Here is a 17,702-nt window from a genome sequence, read left to right on the forward strand (position 1 = left end):
ACTTGATAGTCCTTGATAAAATTGCCCAAAAAAAGTTTTATATTAAAGGTCATTTTAGTGCTTTGTTGATTTTAATTGAGTTTATGGTCGTTTTATTTAAAAGTCATCCAAACCCAAGCGAAAAGTATTGATTTATATGCTCATGTGTAATGATAACTTTAAAAGTATTTGTTTTGCTTTGTGTTGCTGCCCCTGAATTGGTAACTTTAAGGAAATTTTGCTGTTTTTGGTTATTATCTTGAATATTATTATAGATAGAGATAAACTGTAAACAGCAATAATGTTGGGCAAAGTAAGATTTACAAATAAGTCAACATGATTGAAATGGTCAGTTAACCCCTTTAGGAGTTATTGCCCTTTATAGTCAATTTTTAACCATTTTTCGTAAATCTTATTTATCTTTTACAAAAATCTCCTCCTCTGAAACTACTGGGCCAAGTTCATTATAAATAGAGATAATTGTAAGCAGTAAGAATGTTCAGTAAAGTAAGATGTACAAACACATCACCATCACAAAAACACAATTTTGTCATGAATCCATCTGCGTCCTTTGTTTAATATTCACATAGACCAAGGTGAGCGACACAGGCTCTTTAGAGCCTCTAGTTATATGAGGCCAAATAAAAAAGTATGTGTGGTTCCAGTTACATCTGAAAAATAGTTAGGGTAGGTAGGTAGGGAATTTTTTTTATTTGATGTTTTTTTTTACATTGAGTCTATGGGAGCAACATTCTGACTTTAACAGTGCTTAACGAAAAATGACAATAACATGTTTAGGGTAGGCTATTTTTAAGTCAAAAAAGTAGGGACGGTAGGGTTACTGGAACCACACATATATTTTTATTTGGCTTGAGGCTGGATGATGTATGTTATAAACTGTTTTTGTGTGCGTATTCTTTATTTTATTATGGAAAAAGGGGAATCCAAGATTCCAGATTGTTTAAATAATGACATGTGCTGATCATTTAAAAGTCCTAAAAATAATACAACTCTCGCTAAGCATTTAATAAAACTTAAATTAAACAATTAATTGAATATTAATTCTTGAAAATTTATGTTAATTATCGACATTCCTGGTTGTTTCATTATATCATATGTTGTTAATTATACTATTTAATTTGTTTATGTGCAATATTGATAATAAATTATTATAATACTGTTTTGTAATACTTCAATTTTATGATTTTTTTTGGAACTGTCATACAAGTGAGATTTGGCTGGCTGTAAAACCAGTGTAAGTCCACTATATTCTACATAACAAAATGTATGTACTGGGTTGGGAATATAACAGGTAGTGTTAATTCGTTTGGTGTGTTTGAGCTTTTGGTTTTGCAATTTGCTTAATTATACCTAAGACATAAATGAGTCCGTTTTGTTGGTTTTCTCATTTGCCTTATTTTACATTTATTCTTCAATCCTTTCAAACTGATTCTTGTTTTTGTTGAGCCTGTGATTTCTGTTGCAGAAAGATCGACATAGGGATATTGGTCTGGCGGCGGTGGCGTAATTAGCTAACATCTTAAAAGCTTTATATTGCAGAAGGTAAAAGACCTGGATCCTTCATACTTTGTATATAGATGCCTTTAATATGTTTCCTTCTGTCATATGTGCATTTTATCCCACTGTAATTGTTTGCACCTGTCCTAAGTCAGGAATCTGATGTTCAGTGGTTGTCGTCTGTTAATGTGGTTCATAAGTATTTCTCGTTTCTTGTTTTTATACAGATTAGACCGTTTTTTCCCCTGTTTGAATGGTTTAAAACTAGTAATTACTTGGGCCCTTTGTTCGGGTGAGCCTAGTCTCAGTGTTGAATTTAAGACTGTACCTTGACCTATAATGATTTACTTTTATAAATTGTGACTTGGATGGAGAGTTGTCTCATTGGCACTCATACCACATCTTCTTATATCTATTGTCCTTGACTTCATTTTCTTGGTTCAGTGACTACTTAAAAAAAAAAAAAAAGATTTTAAGTATTATGAGTAATAGGATAACTGTATTTGGTATGTGCATACTTTGCAATTTTCATGGCCGGCAGACAGTTTCCACTTCACATACCTCATTTCATGGATCAGTGAACAAGGTTAAGGGTTAATGGTTTAAAAGTCTAGATGCTATAAGCACTACGTCTTCTATATTTGGTGTTTGGAATGTCTGTAAGTTGTACATGTCCAACTGGTAGGTGTCATCTCACCTTGACCTCATTTTTATGGTTCCGTGGTTATAGTTAAGTTTTTGTGTGTTTTTTTTTTCCATGGAAGTATTATATTGACAATACTTCCATGGTTTTTCTAATACTGTATGATATTGGTTTACTATATTTGGTGTATCAAATGACTGTAAGGTGTATATGTTCATCAGGTTGGTGTTATCTGACCTTGACCTCATTTTCATGGTGTTTATCGTCGTAAATGATTATAAAAAGCTCTTATAAAACCCTGAACCAATATCTACCAAACTTTAGCTGCATGATCCTTAGGTTACCTAGAATATATAAGTTTGTGCATTTTGTTCCTTCCTTCTTGTCAACCAATCAACATGACAGCCATGGATAGGAATAGGACAGAAGGGTAAATGCATTTATTTTATTGTATCTTGAAAATCTGACATTAACAAAAATGTTCACAATGTCAAGTTCTTTCTATGTCCGCCATAATTATCAGATGTCTCCTTACATGAATTATTGCCCTGAATTACATTTTTTATACGACTGCAAAAATTTGGTATGACGTTGGCGTCGTCATCGTCGTTGTCGTCTGAAGAGGCATGGTTTTTGCACTATAACATTAGTATAAGCAAATAGAAATCTATGAAATTTGAACACAAGGTTTATGACCACAAAAGGAAGGTTGGGATTGATTTTGGGAGTTTTGGTCCCAATAGTTTAGGAATTTTAGGTCAAAGTGGAAAATTTAACTTCATCATTAATATATACAAGGGGGACTTCCGGTCAACTTTTTACCCTTTTTACGTAATGTATTTATATTTCTTTTTATATCATATTATTTGTCATTAAATTGTTTTACAGAGTCATGTCCTTGATTTTGACCGGGCTTTTTAATTTTTTGTGAATTTTAGTTCAAAGTTGAAAATTTGACTTCATCATTTCTATACAAGGGTGACTTCCGATCAACTTTTTACCCTTTTTACGTAATGTATTCATATTTTTCTTTATATGATGTTATTTGTCATTAAATTGTCTTTAAGAATCAATTGACAGATTTTGACCGGGTTATATGCTTTTTCGTGAATTTAAGTTTTAATGTTCAAAAATGTGTTGCCAGAGTCACGCTAAGAAAGACTTCCGGTCAACTTTTCGGTAAAAAGTCATGTTTAAATATACTATATTTTAATTTTATCTGATAGTCTATTACATTAGCTTTCAAAATCAGTTTTATTTATCAATCTAACTTTAGCGGTTCCAGAGATATTAGTTATAATACACCAATTTTTCACTTCCGCGTTTTAGACCTTCCCCTAAGAATTTTCAAAACGAGATTCCGCGGGATTCTACTTTCATTTTCATTTCAAAAGGGACAAGACTGTGTATAAAACTAAGTTGTAATAGTAATGGTGATCATTTGATTAAATCTGTTTGTTAAAAACTAATAGCAACAGGCCACCTTAGATTATTAGTCCATGCAGCCTCAGTCACTGTGAACATAGAGACATATTTAAAAGAATGTTGTACATGATGAATAAAATTGAGAATGGAAATGGGGAATGTGCCAAAGAGACAACAACCCGACCATAGAAAAAAAACCAGCAGAAGGTCACCAACAGGTCTTCAATGTAGCGAGAAATTCCTTATTTCCAAATTGTACACAAGAAACTAAAATTAAAATAATACAAGACTAACAAAGGCCAGAGGCTCCTGACTTGGGTCAGGCGCAAAAATGCGGCGTAGTATAGATAAGGCCATTTTTTTTTAACTAATTATGCATTTAATGGTATTTTTGTTGTTGTTCACTTCCACATTTGTGTATTAGTATTAGCATCTCATAGAGGGTACAGGTATTAAAGGGCCAGAAATGGCACTATGTTTGGTGTAGGAATACTATTTCTATAATGTGTATGTGTAACATGACTAATTCAAATATTAATTGCCAGCAACCTGTCAAATGTCGGGGTTCTCTGATTTCCAAACAAATAAAGTATGGCCAGAATTGATAAATTTTATTTACTTTCTCTTTTTTTTTTTTAATGTGTGTTGTTAATTTTTTACATCCCATTTTAATAGCGATTTTGGTTATGTCATAATTGTCAACAATAGTATAACCAACAAATTACAAAATGTATAGCAAATAATTTATAGTGTTCTCCCCAGGCCTTTATGTGACACTATCTGAAATGGTTTTCTTATGGATTATGTTTTGGATGATGATATAATTTTTAGAAGCGAAGCAAGATAGCATTTCCAGTTTCCATAATACCTTGATGCTAAATGCATCTTTTGTGGAGAACACTGTAAAAATGTGCATGATTTTATAAATGTCATAAAGTTTCATGAATATGTTTACGTAATTTTAAATACAACTTGCTAATTTTAAACTTTGATTCTTGTGAAATTCATATTTGTTTGTAATACCATAATGTGGATCAAACATGTCAAATAAGAACATGAAGAAGACAATTCTTTTTATTTTTAATTAACTGATAAAAATACAAAAGAAAATTTTATTGAGTTGCTATGAATTGAAGATTTTTTTTATTTTAGGATGTTAACATTGATAGCAAGTGATGAGACTATTATCATGATTATAATGTCATCAGGTAAGTGATATTATTGATAGACAACCTATTACTTAGTTATGGCATATATCTCTTTGATGAACACTGAAAAAGGAAAAAAGCGATTATTGTGTGGTTGATATTTATATACCTACTACATATAAAATATTTACATGTTGTCGATGACACAACTATCCAGGAAACATCTACTGACACATAAATTAACTTCCCACACATTAAATTATTAAACATTTTGTTTTCAATTTTTTAACAACTTAAATTGCGCTGTTTTTATCAATTGATAGTTAATAAGTGAACTTAATATAAACGACATTATTGGTTCAGTGTTATAGACAATTTATTTATCTTTCTTTTACTGGTTGTTGCAATATAAAATCTTATGTGGTTACAAAGTTGTGATAAAAAGTGGAATACTATGCGTTTGTTATGAAATTTTGTACTTTTGTTTTTTAGCTTGCTCAGTGTAGTGATAAAAGAGAAAAATAAATCAAATTTATGCTATTATGTGTTTTGTTTTCTCTTCTAGTATATGAATTATCAAAAACTACCTCATATAAAGACATTTATCGCTATTTTGTGCATTTTTCCTTTGATCTTTTTTTGTGATAATTTTTCATATCATACTAAGCAGGCACGTGGCATTGCTAACGAAATTGACATGAAATTAAAAATAAAGAAATTTTTAGATATAAATGCAAGGAAAACATATTACAATGGGTATATTCTTCCCTTAATTGACTACTGCTGTATTATTTGGGGTGAATGTAAAAATGAAGGGATAACAATAATTTTAAAACTCCAAAAAAGGGCAGCAAGATTGATTCTAGATGCAGATCCTTTATCCCCCTCAGCCCCCTTAAAAACTTGGGTGGATGACAGTTGACAATAGAATGAAATACCACAAATATTTACTTCTATATAAATGTATGTGTATGGAAGCACCAATGTACCTAGTTCAAAAGTTTAAACTGAAATCAGATAATAATCCTTACTCCTTAAGAGGTGTCACTCAAGGTAATCTGATAGTTCCTAAGCCAAAAGCTGAACTATTTAAGAAATCCTTTGCTTATTCTGGATCAGTATTATGGAATGGACTACCACACACAATGCGTAAAGCTCAAAACACTTACTTTTAAGCAAAGTATCAAGAAGTACCTAACACAACCCTGATAAGAAATGTTTGCTACAATGTATTTGTATATTTTTTTATTTTTTATTATTTTCATTTGATTTTTTGACTACATGTATACATCTTAAACAGCATTATATCTTATGTTCTTAACAATGCATTGAACTACATGAGTGTAAATTAACTATGTGTAAATATCTGTTTTGATTGTATTGTAATTTGTATGTGAGGGCCTCAGGGAAGATTAGTTTATTGTAACTAACTGAGTTTACCCTCTTTAAATAAAGAATTTATTATTATTATTATTATTGACAACGTCGTCACAGGTAAAATAGCGATAAACAGATTATCATTGGTCATCTCAACTCGATTGCCGTCCCGGCTCAAGCGAGAAAATCAACGATAGTCTATAAATATCAATATTACAGTAGGTAAAAAAATAGCGGCAAGCTATTATTTGGCAGCCGGACAGATTTATAACATATTCAATCAGACAAATCACTACAACGCAATATAATTCTCTGTCTGCATTCAATTTTATATTACTTACACCTCGCTTATAATATTTTTCAAAGCTCGGGATAGTAAATTCAGCATTTTGTAAGAAATTGTCATCATATAAATTATTAAATATTTCAACAGACTTTTTCAAAACACAAATCTGGCATCTCTCCAAGTGGGATGTGCCTTAGCGCATGAATTGTGTCCTGATTATAGCACATTGATAGTTAACATTTATACTATACACACAACTTCAGAAACTCATAACATTTGTATATTCTGTCGTGTCAACAGGGATGTCTTTTTGAGATTTGCTTAGTGAATACCTAGTACTTTAAGGCTATATTGAATGATAAATAAGTGATATATTCAAATATCATCATGTTGGGAAGAAAAAGCAAAGTAAGTTTGATTTTACTTTTCTAAATTGAAGTGAAATATGGCGAGTTAGTACATTACATCTTTACTTGATTCCACATTACTTTGTTGTTTATGCATTATGTTAGACTCATATTTTTATATGTCTCTCTTGTTTTTTTCAGTAAAAGGAAAAAAAGAGCTCAATAAAACATATCATGTTGGTGCACAGCTGGGAAGTGGTGGTTTTGGAACAGTTTATGGAGGCACAAGGAAAAGTGATGGTCTACCTGTAAGTATAAAATAAAGAATTTTGTTTTTAACTTTTTAACTTTTACAACAAATTTCATAGTAGAAAACATTTGTTTCTTAGACATATATATCCTCTTTGTTAAAAATTAATAGAAATGAAAATATAAAACACATTACTTAAAATGTTTATATTTGAAAAATGAAAACATTGTATTGTTGTTAACAGATTTGATATATATATGGACCATAATTTGGTATTCGGTCTTTGGTTTCTTTTTTTTATCCTTTTTTATAAGTTCTAAAACTTTAACTTTTATTCTGTGGGTTGTGTTGGTGTTAGAATAGTATTAATGGAACAATTGAGTTTTTCAAGAAAAAATTAATACATTTTGATTCACCGTTTACGTGACAGGAAACCAAACAGGAAACCAATCTTTATTTTCTTTATTTTGCACAATATATTTCAAAAGACATAAATGAACACCATTACTAGTGTTACTTGCTTCATATTTATATTTAAAATCTATTTTCGATGTTAGATTAAAGTTTTTTTTAAACACGACAGGAAACCATAAGAAACCGAAAGCATTTTTTTAGTTTTATTTTATTGCAAAATCTGCTTAAAATAATCCGAACAGTATACTTTTTCTTAAAATCCATCTTAAATGTAACTGTATTATAAAACTCCTAAATATGTGCTTGTTTTGAAAACAATTAGTACAATTTATTCAGAAATTTCCATATTTTCTTCATTGATACAGGATACCATAATCGTTGTATCTTGATGTTTTAGCCAAAAAAATGTATTTATATTTGGTCTTGAAATTCCAGTTATATACAATTTATTCCAAATCATTGGCAATGTAAAATTCTTTAAATTCAGTAAAGAAAAAAACTTTGAACTTGGAATTAAAATCTTTAAAATAGGCACCATGTGATATTTGTGACCTGTACACCATCTACATGGTTTCCACATTTTAACCTACTTTAGTGGGCTAAAATCAATAAAGTACTTCCTTTCAAGTCATGCATGGTAAAAGTTTACTTCTCCTTTGACAAGTTTATTGCATTTCTGAAAAGTGTTTGCAGAACATGAATAAAAAAAAATAATTAAAAATTGTGACAAAGATACCAAATTTGTACATTCCAAGTGTAACGGTATATTAACATGTATTTTTTATTAAATTATCTTAATTCACCTAAAATATCCAGTAATATTTACTGCTGAAACAAAATCAATCCAACGAGCATCGGCACAATGATAAGAGACGTAATTTCGATTGAATTTTCCAAGGACCCTTTACATCGTTATCCGGAAACGAAGTGTGTTATAACATCGTCAAATCTGAAATCGATTTTGTCAAGTCATTGGGCATTTATTTTCACACAAGATCGTATGTAACATTATGCACATAGGAAAAATAATAGACCCCCGGTGCAATCTTTTTGAAAATTGTATTTTCCTTTTTGATACAAGACGAAACAGATTATGTTGCTAACATCCCGTTGGAAACAAAAACAATGTTTAGACCTAGTATTTCGTATATCCGGCCGTAAGGGCGTGATCACATGTTAGTCACATGTTTCACCTATGTCCGGAAATGATTAGAACTTAACGACAAACACAATTTTAATAAAAAAAAGGAAATAACTGGACTTTTGTTTCATGTGAAATGTAACGCATAACAATAACGTCATTTTCTAACTTAATTATTACGAAGAACAAAACTAGAATGAAAATCATCTCTGATTTACCTGTTTGAACATCTCGCGAGAGTTCATATTTGCATATTGATATAAAGAATTCTGTTACAACAAAGCAGATTACATCATCTAAAATTTGCGTTACGAAATCGGAAATGAAAGTAACGCCAGTGTTCTTACACCTGCTACAGAAATACTTATAGTTCTCGGCCTTTTCTTCTGACTATTCTTATTGGTCGATGTTCTTTATTATTTGAAAGCAAAAGTTACGAATTTGCCGGTGACGATTATCTATAAATCAGTCGGCATTATGCACTTCGGAAGCGAAAAGTAACACGAGAAGCGACACAAAAATACGGTCGTATAATCTTTGAAATTTGTTAATTTCAATTTTTTTTCTAGGGAAGAGTAGCATACACTTGTATGTTGATAAAAATAAAGGCATCTTTAGATGTAGTTACAACTTTTCTTACAGAAATACACATTTTTATCACTTTTCTATCGTTATAGGAAACGAGCCCAATAGCAAATTATGGTCCATATATCTCTTTCAGGTTGCAGTTAAATTAATCAACAAAATTAAAGTGACTGAATGGGGACTTCATAATGGACATAATATACCAATGGAAATTATTCTCTTGAAAAAAGTTTCTCATGTTTCTGGATGTATTAAAATGTTAGATTGGTATGAAGTGAAAAACAATAGTGCTCACAGTTATGTTATAGTGATGGAACGACCAGAGCATGTTCAAGACTTATTTGACTATATCACAGAAAAGGGCGCTGTAAATGAAGAAACCAGCAAAGTGTTCTTTAGACAAATTGTAGAAACTCTTTATAGTGTTCATAGATCAGGTGTTGTACACCGAGACATTAAAGATGAAAATATTTTAGTGGATTTGAAAACTGGTGAACTGAAAATAATTGACTTTGGATCTGGTACATTGCTCAAAGATACAGTTTATGTGACCTTTGATGGTGAGCATCTTTAATAGATTGCATTTTGTTGTAGTGTTATAGGAATATTGAGTATTTGATTTAATACTAAAGTTCATCCACCTACACATTTTAATTGATCTCAACATGCTCAATATGGGAGATGCTAAGAATGCTTTACATTGGCTGGCAAACAGGGGTCGAAATTAGCGCTGGTCCGATGGTCCTAGACCAGTAGAATTTGCGTCGGACCAGTAGATTGTGTCAGCTGGTGGTCCGGCGGACCAGTAGAAATTTGCCGATAAAAATCTCTGATCAGGGCTTTCCATTGAAATTGAAGTAGAAGGCTGAATTAAAATTATAGGCTGCTGTAACATGCGTTCGGCGAAGCCGGACGCCCACCAAGCTGTAAGCTTGGTGCCTTGTGGCAGGGGGTTTGGGGACCGCTCAAGGCCCCCAGAAGCTCTGGTATAAATAGAGCAAAATACTGCATTCTCGCAATCTCCTGGCACCTAATTTCATCTTTCAAATGACCATTTTTTATGTATGAAATTAAAGAAAGAAAAAAAAATCTCAAAGAAATTTCATTTTTTTTTATGTTATTTTTTTTAATTTTCATGCTTAAAACTCATTTACTTTTAAAGGAGATTTATTCATATAATAATCCGGTTTGTTAAAAAAATCTTGATCGATTTTTTTTTGCATAACTACGTGCATTTGTTAACAAATGACCCCCCCCCCCCCCCCCCCCCCCCCCTTTTCTCTCTAAAGACTGTAATACGCGTATTTAAACCATACAATTATTTCTCAAGCATTGACAGAAAATTGATATATCCCCTGATTTTCTCTTTTTTTTTGTAAACTATTCAATAAGTCGGATACGTAAATCATTTGGAAATGTTATTTATTTGAGGTCGAGTATATAGAAAATTGAATATTTTAATCAGCAAAAAAAAAAAAAAAAAAAAAAATCTGTATCATACACCCAAGCGCCTGTGGTTTTAAAAGCCAAAAAAAGCCAACGAGTTAATGACCATCGGAACATCTCTATTGTTATCCTTCAATGGCCACCGGAACGTCTCTCTTGTTGTCTTTGAAAAGAAACGATGCATTCTGACTTTAAATAGACAACCAATCAGTGACCTGAATTCATGTGAACTATATTTAGCCCAAGGTAAACACTGACTTTTCATCCTTGTTTATCGTGACCGCGACTTTACGACAATACGTCTCTCGACTGCCTGTAAACATTTGAAAAAGATAGTTTTTTCTTTTTGAATTTATATTTTTGTCAGTGAAGTAGCCGGCACTTGAAGCCACCGTAAACGGCGGATTTCCACCGGCTACCGGCTTCAATGGCAAGCCCTGAAAAATCTCTGATTGCTTTGCAATCTCGGTTTGTTTACAAAAGAATTTACCTGCGACATCAATTACGGGGGATACTACCGTATGTATTTCAGTTGATAAAGTTGTCAAAAAATAAACTCATCATAGATACCAGCACTCATTTTGCATGTCATTTTTACAGGACCAGTAGATTTGGAGCCGGACCAGTTGATTTTCAGTCCACTGGTCCAGCTGGCCAGTACACAAAAAAGCTTAAATTCGACCCCTGCTAGCAAAACATATCAATTACACAGTTGCTGCTGCTGAAAATATCAGCATAAATGATCACACATGTGTCTCAGCATAACTTGGCAATGATTCATATATTCAGTAGGGAAACATACATAGCATACATTGTTTACACAAAGTTAACCACTAGGTTTAAATTACAGTGCATAACAAGTTATGATATTGGGTTATTATACATGTATTGGTAGCATTAGCCAAAAAAATATGACTGGTTGCTATCAACCTATTATTAAATGCTTTTATAATTTGTAACAAGTCAACTGTAGAATTGATTATGTGGGACATTTTAAGTTGGTTCACAAGAACTCCTTGCATACCTGTGAACAGTCATGCATGTCAAAACATTTACCCGAGTTTTTTAAATCAATACTTTGGCTTATTAGATATGAATAAATGGGGTTATTAGTAAATTTTACTAACACAAATTACTTTAAGGGTATTAATATATTATAAATTGATCATCTGTCAGGCTTTCTTATGAATGAGTTGTGACATGAACACTTCACACATCACTTCATTTTAGGCAGTAAGAATTCAGTTGATTGATGACAAAAATTGAGACTAAAAATACATATAAAACTTAAATTCTGTATAGAAATGCATTAAAAAAGTTAAAGCTTAATTTTAATTGTTAATTCTGTATAGAAATGCATTAGAAAAGTTATTCTTAATTGTCATATCTTTATTTTTAAGGTACAAGAGTGTACAGTCCTCCTGAATGGATAAAACACCATCGGTACCATGGTAAATCAGCAACAGTGTGGTCACTGGGAATTTTATTATTTGACTTAGTTTGTGGAGATATTCCATTTGAACAAGATGAACAAATCATGAAAGCAGAAGTATCATTTAGGGGAAGATTATCACATGATGTGAAAGACTTAATAAAAAAGTGTTTAGCAATTCGTCCATCAGATAGGCCATCTTTTGAAGACATTTTAAATCATTCATGGTTAGCAACTCCACAGTTGCCAGTTGAGAAACTTAGTTTACATGGAAATAATAACAAAAGTTCTTGCCAGCATGGAAATTCTGTAGACACTGTTTCAATGAGTAGCCAAGAAAGTGTGTGACGAAACCTTATAACAGAATAGATTTAGTCAATATTCTGTGCAACAGAAAAATGCAATAAACTAACTCATGTAACTCATTCCAATGCTCAGGGATTAATCAACATGATCAAACAATTTGCCAAAGTCAATCTTTTACAAAAATCTTCTCCTCTGAAACTACTGGGTCAAATTAAACCGAACGTAGCCACAATCATTATTAGGGTATATAGTTTAAAAAATGTGTGTGGTGGCCCAGCCAACCAACCAAGATGGCTGCCATAGCTAAAAATAGAACATGGGGGTAAAATGTAGATTTTGGCTTATAACTTTGAAACCAAAGCATTCAAAGCAAATCTTACAAGGGGACAACTTGTTTATCAAGTAAAAATCTATATGCCCTGAAATTTTCAGATGAATTGGACAACTGGTTGTTAGGTTGCTGCCCCTGGAAAATTTTGACAAAATTAATGCTTCCAAAATATTGTATGCGAACTTGAACATTTTTGTAAATAACAGTGAAATGAAAACTGAGACATTTCTGGATTATCAAAGAACTTAAATTATTTTCACAGAAATAAAGAAGTGTACAATTATTTAATTCCCAAAGCCGTTATACAATGATTTTCAAATTTTCATATAACATTTTGGAAGCAAACTTTACAAACAACTGACATTGGCAATTTTGTAATATGTCTTATTTCAAACGTTTTGATTGGTCTAACTGTTTGCTATTTTGTAATACCAAAGATTTTCTCCTGCCCAGACCATTGGTGTCAAAAAGTATTTTTAGCCAAAAAAGTCATTTATTATTATTATTTACAGTGCTTATAATTTACAACATTTTGGAAGCCCAGCGACGATATAATAGTCTTTCAAGATGTCATAATTGTTTGGACTAAATTACACAGTGCTTTCCAAAAATGATTTGAAATCAATGTGGTTGTTGTCAGGATGAACGCTGAGCGTATAATATCAGACAAGATAAATGTTATCCATCATTGTCCATAAGCCAAAGATTGATAAAAAAAAATTGAGCTTGAAGTTGAAATTCTAAAACAATAACTAATCTGATGTCTCATATCGTATCACTATCATTCTGTGCTTTGTGACAAAATAGAAATAATATGACTAACCGCTTATATTTGGAATTGTTACAGTGTCCAAAACAAAATTAATAAAACACATGCAATATTTCATTTTCAATATTTTGTGCAAAGAACGCTATGATTACTACACTGTGACCAAATTTCAAATGACATAATGCAGCCTGTGACGTCAAGTATGAATCGCTGTAATTCGACGCAATATAGTTCGTTTGTTATTTGCTTTTTTATTGTAAATATTTTTATTTTTTCGTAATTACCGATAAACAGAATAAAGGACCTTTTGGTTTTTGATACTAACTTTATCACTGTGAAATTTCAGGTTCGGGCTCACCTGATATAACACAGTGATAAAGTCAGTATCAAAAACAAAGAGTCCTTTATTCTGTATTTATTGGCTCATGCTTTGCAACATTATAGTATATTTACACTATTTTATGTATGATTTTGGTTATACTGTTGAGTTACTTTAGTATACATTTCAATGAATACAAATTTTGATTATTTAGAAGAATGAAATAAAGTGAACTTGGACTTGTGTATGCAAAAAAATGAATGCTCTAATTGAAAAAGATAATTAAGTTTGAAATAGAATTTAAAAAATATAACACTTAGAAAAAATAATGTGCAAAGCCCATTAGGAATGATTAATCAAAAAAACAGAAATGTTAGATGGTCTATCTAATGAAACATGCTTGGTATAATTGGTTTTTATGGTGTAGTAAGATAGTACTATGATGTAAGATGGTCTATCTATTGAGTGTATATGTTGTGTACAAGTTATCATTTTGTTTAAATTATAATTTGTACAAAATTTGACCAAAATTCACTTATAACTTGTACATGTTGTACAACAGTTTTAAATACGAATTTTGGTGAAAAATGCAATGATTCACACAATAGAATTGTAATTAACTGACAACACACTAAACCTTATTAACATAATACACCGTTTATACACAACACTTACTACAAAAGGCAGGTTGATCTTTGAAATTTTTGAGAGAAAAAAAAGTAAACAAATAGGATTTTTTTCAAATTTTTAATACATAAACGTCTTTTTCTTAAAAAAAAATATCATTCAATAGTACTGCTTGATTAGTTCTTATCGTTATTTTGAGGTATTTTTTTTTATTTAGAAACTTTGCAAACGATTACGGGGTATATTTGTAAAATTTCATATTTCATATTGTTGAAAAAAAACAATGATAAAAAAAGGCAAAACAACAACTGACATATTCCTGACTTTAGCATAGTCATATTCCTAACCAAACGGGGTGTTTAATCTTCTGGGATATTTATTTTGTCTAAAAGTCTGACTGAAGCAACTAAATACACATGTTTATTCACAGCAACGGTTCCTGAGCTTCAACGCTCGCTATATGAAACAGTTAAAATGCCTGTAAAACAGGTCGTTATCGATTTGAGAGTCAAAAGATGGTCTGCAATACCTGATTCCATAAATCACTATATCACCTGCTCTAACAATTGATAAAGAACTACTTTTGAATTATGTAACTTAGGTTTACTTTCAGGTCATTTAGTACGTATCAATTCAATAATGTGTATCAATGCTTTTTTCGCCAAAATCCGTATAAAAAATTATTGTACAAGTTATTTATATATAAGTGAATTTTTGTCCTATTTTGTACAAATTGTAATTTGTACATGCACTTTTTGTACAAATTACAATTCGTACAAAGTCAAAATACAAATTATAATTTGTACAATATTTTTGTACTAATTATAATTTGTACAAAATGATAACTTGTACATAACATATATATATATATGACCAGTATGTACTATTATGTTGATGCAGTATATTAACAATTAGTAAATTTTATGATTCTGAAGTACAGTGTTTATTTTTAGACTTGACAATCGAATGATGTAAATGTTTTCTATTTGTGTTCATTGTTAAATTTTGGCAAGGTGATGCCATCTGTAACTTACATTTTAATTCACTTGTTAAAACCTTATGTATCAATGTTGATCCTCTTTCATGGTTTTTGTATTTGTATTTATAAAAAATCTAAAGTTTGATTTTTTTTGTTCAATCAATAATGAAAGTGAAATAGTGAAATAACAATACGCTTTTTGCAGCCAAAAAGGTTCAATTTTGTCAAATTGCGCTAAGAAACATTGATAATTAGTTATTCACTTGCAAGTGAATGAGTCGACCTCTTTAAATCTGTATTCATGTGAACTTCAATTTAACCCCTAGCTAGAGATTGACAACACATGCATTGTACGTGTACTCGTTAGTTAAAGAAAAAGAATTTCAACAATGTGAGTGAAACTACGGTAAATCGTTTGATTAATAATTCGATGCACATAAAATCATTCTTATACGGTTAAAAGCAATGAGAAACATCTATTTTTAGCTCACCTGGCCCAAAGGGCCAAGTGAGCTTTTCTCATCACTTGGTGTCCCTGGTCCGTCGTCTGTCGTCGTTAACTTTTACAAAAATCTTCTCTGAAACTAATGGGCCAAATTTAACCAAACTTGACCACAATCATCATTGGGGTAACTAATTTAAAAAATGTGTTCAGTGACCCGGTCAAAAACCAAGATGGCCTCTATGGCTAAAAATAGAACATAGGGGTTAAATGAAGATTTTGGCTTATAACTCTGAAAAGAAAGCATTGAGAGCAAATCTGACATGGATTAATATTTTTTATCAAGTCAAGATTTATCTAAAAACAGTAATAATGTTCAGCAAAATAAGATCTACAAATAAGTCAACATCACCAAAATTGTCAGTTGACCCCTTAAGGAGTTATTGCCGTTAATAGGCAATTTTTAACCATTTTTCTTAAATTTTTGTAATTGTTTCATGTGTTTACAAAAAACTTCTCCTCTGAAACTACTGGGCCAAATTAATCCAAACTTGGCCACAATCATCATTGGGGTATCTTGTTAAAAAAATGTGTGGCGTGATCCTGCCAACCAACCAAGATGGCCGCCATGGCTAAAAATAGAACATAGGGGTAACATGTAGATTTTGGCTTATAACTCTAAAACCAAAGCATTTAGAGCAAATCTGTCAATGGGTAAAATTGTTTATCAGGTCAAGATTTATCTGTCCTGAAATTTTCAGGCAAATTGGACAACCTGTTGTTGGGTTGCTGCCCCTGAATTAGTAGTTTTAAGGAAATTTTGCAGATTTTGGTTATTATCTTGAATATTATTATAGATAGAGATAAACTGTAAAGAGCAATAATGTTCAGCAAAGTAAGATCTACAAATAAATTAACATGACCAAAATTGTCAATTGACCCCTCAAGGAGTTATTGCCCTTTATAGTCAATTTTCATCAATTTTTGTAAATTTTTAGAAAATGTTTTCCACTGTAATTACTGTGCCAAGTTCATTATAGATAGAGATAATTGTAGCAACAAGAATGTTCAGTAAAGAAAAATCTACAAATACATCACCATCACCAAAACACAATTTTGTCATGAATTTATCTGTGTCCATTGTTTAATATGCACATAGACCAAGGTGAGCGACACAGGCTCTTGGGAGCCTCTAGTTATACATAAATTAGGCCGTTAGTTTTCTCGTTTGAATTGTTCTACATTTGTCATTTCAGGACCTTTTATAGCTAACTACGAGGTATGAGCTTTGCTCATTGTTGAAGGTCGTACGGTGACCTATAGTTGTTAATTTCTGTGTCACATGGTCTCTTGGCAATTGGCAATCATACCACATCTTTTTTTTTTTTTTTATATTATATGCTCATATGCATTGATTATTTTCTTGAAATAATCATAGATTTTTGTTAAATGTATCCATCTGATGAGTTCAGCCTTATTGTTGTCAATGTTTTTATTTGTTTTGATGCTTTATATGATTACAGGATATTTTCTAGTGTTTTATAACATCCTCTTGTGTTACACCAACCCGGGTACATGTTGTATGTAAGGTGTATAACATCCTCCTGTGTTACATCCACCAGAGTACATGTGGTATATTAGGTGTATAACATCTTCCTGTGTTACATCGACCCGGGTACATGTTGTATGTAAGGTGTATAACATCCTCCTGTGTTACATCAACCAGGGTACATGTGGTATATAAGGTGTATAACATCCTCCTGTGTTACATCCACCAGGATACATGTGGTATATAAGGTGTATAACATCCTCCTGTGTTACATCCACCAGGATACATGTGGTATATAAGGTGTATAACATCCTCCTGTGTTACATCGACCCGGGTTGATGTTGTATGTAAGGTGTATAACATCATCCTGTGTTACATCCACCAGGGTA

The 17,702-nt window shown here is 31.5% G+C and overlaps 1 protein-coding gene across 1 annotated transcript; it reads left to right on the forward strand.

The window, feature by feature from the left end:
• Positions 1-4,717: 4,717 nt before the first annotated feature.
• LOC139505609 (serine/threonine-protein kinase pim-1-like) lies at positions 4,718-15,467 on the forward strand (the record flags this gene model as incomplete). The annotated part of the gene is given in 4 exon segments (XM_071295102.1): positions 4,718-4,773; positions 6,925-7,031; positions 9,250-9,673; positions 11,960-15,467. Coding segments are annotated over 4 exon segments (967 nt in total), but the record flags the coding sequence as incomplete, so codon positions are not given.
• Positions 15,468-17,702: the final 2,235 nt, after the last annotated feature.

The sequence above is a fragment of the Mytilus edulis genome, unplaced genomic scaffold, assembly GCF_963676685.1.
Source record: "Mytilus edulis unplaced genomic scaffold, xbMytEdul2.2 SCAFFOLD_1564, whole genome shotgun sequence".
Lineage (NCBI taxonomy): Eukaryota > Metazoa > Mollusca > Bivalvia > Mytilida > Mytilidae > Mytilus > Mytilus edulis.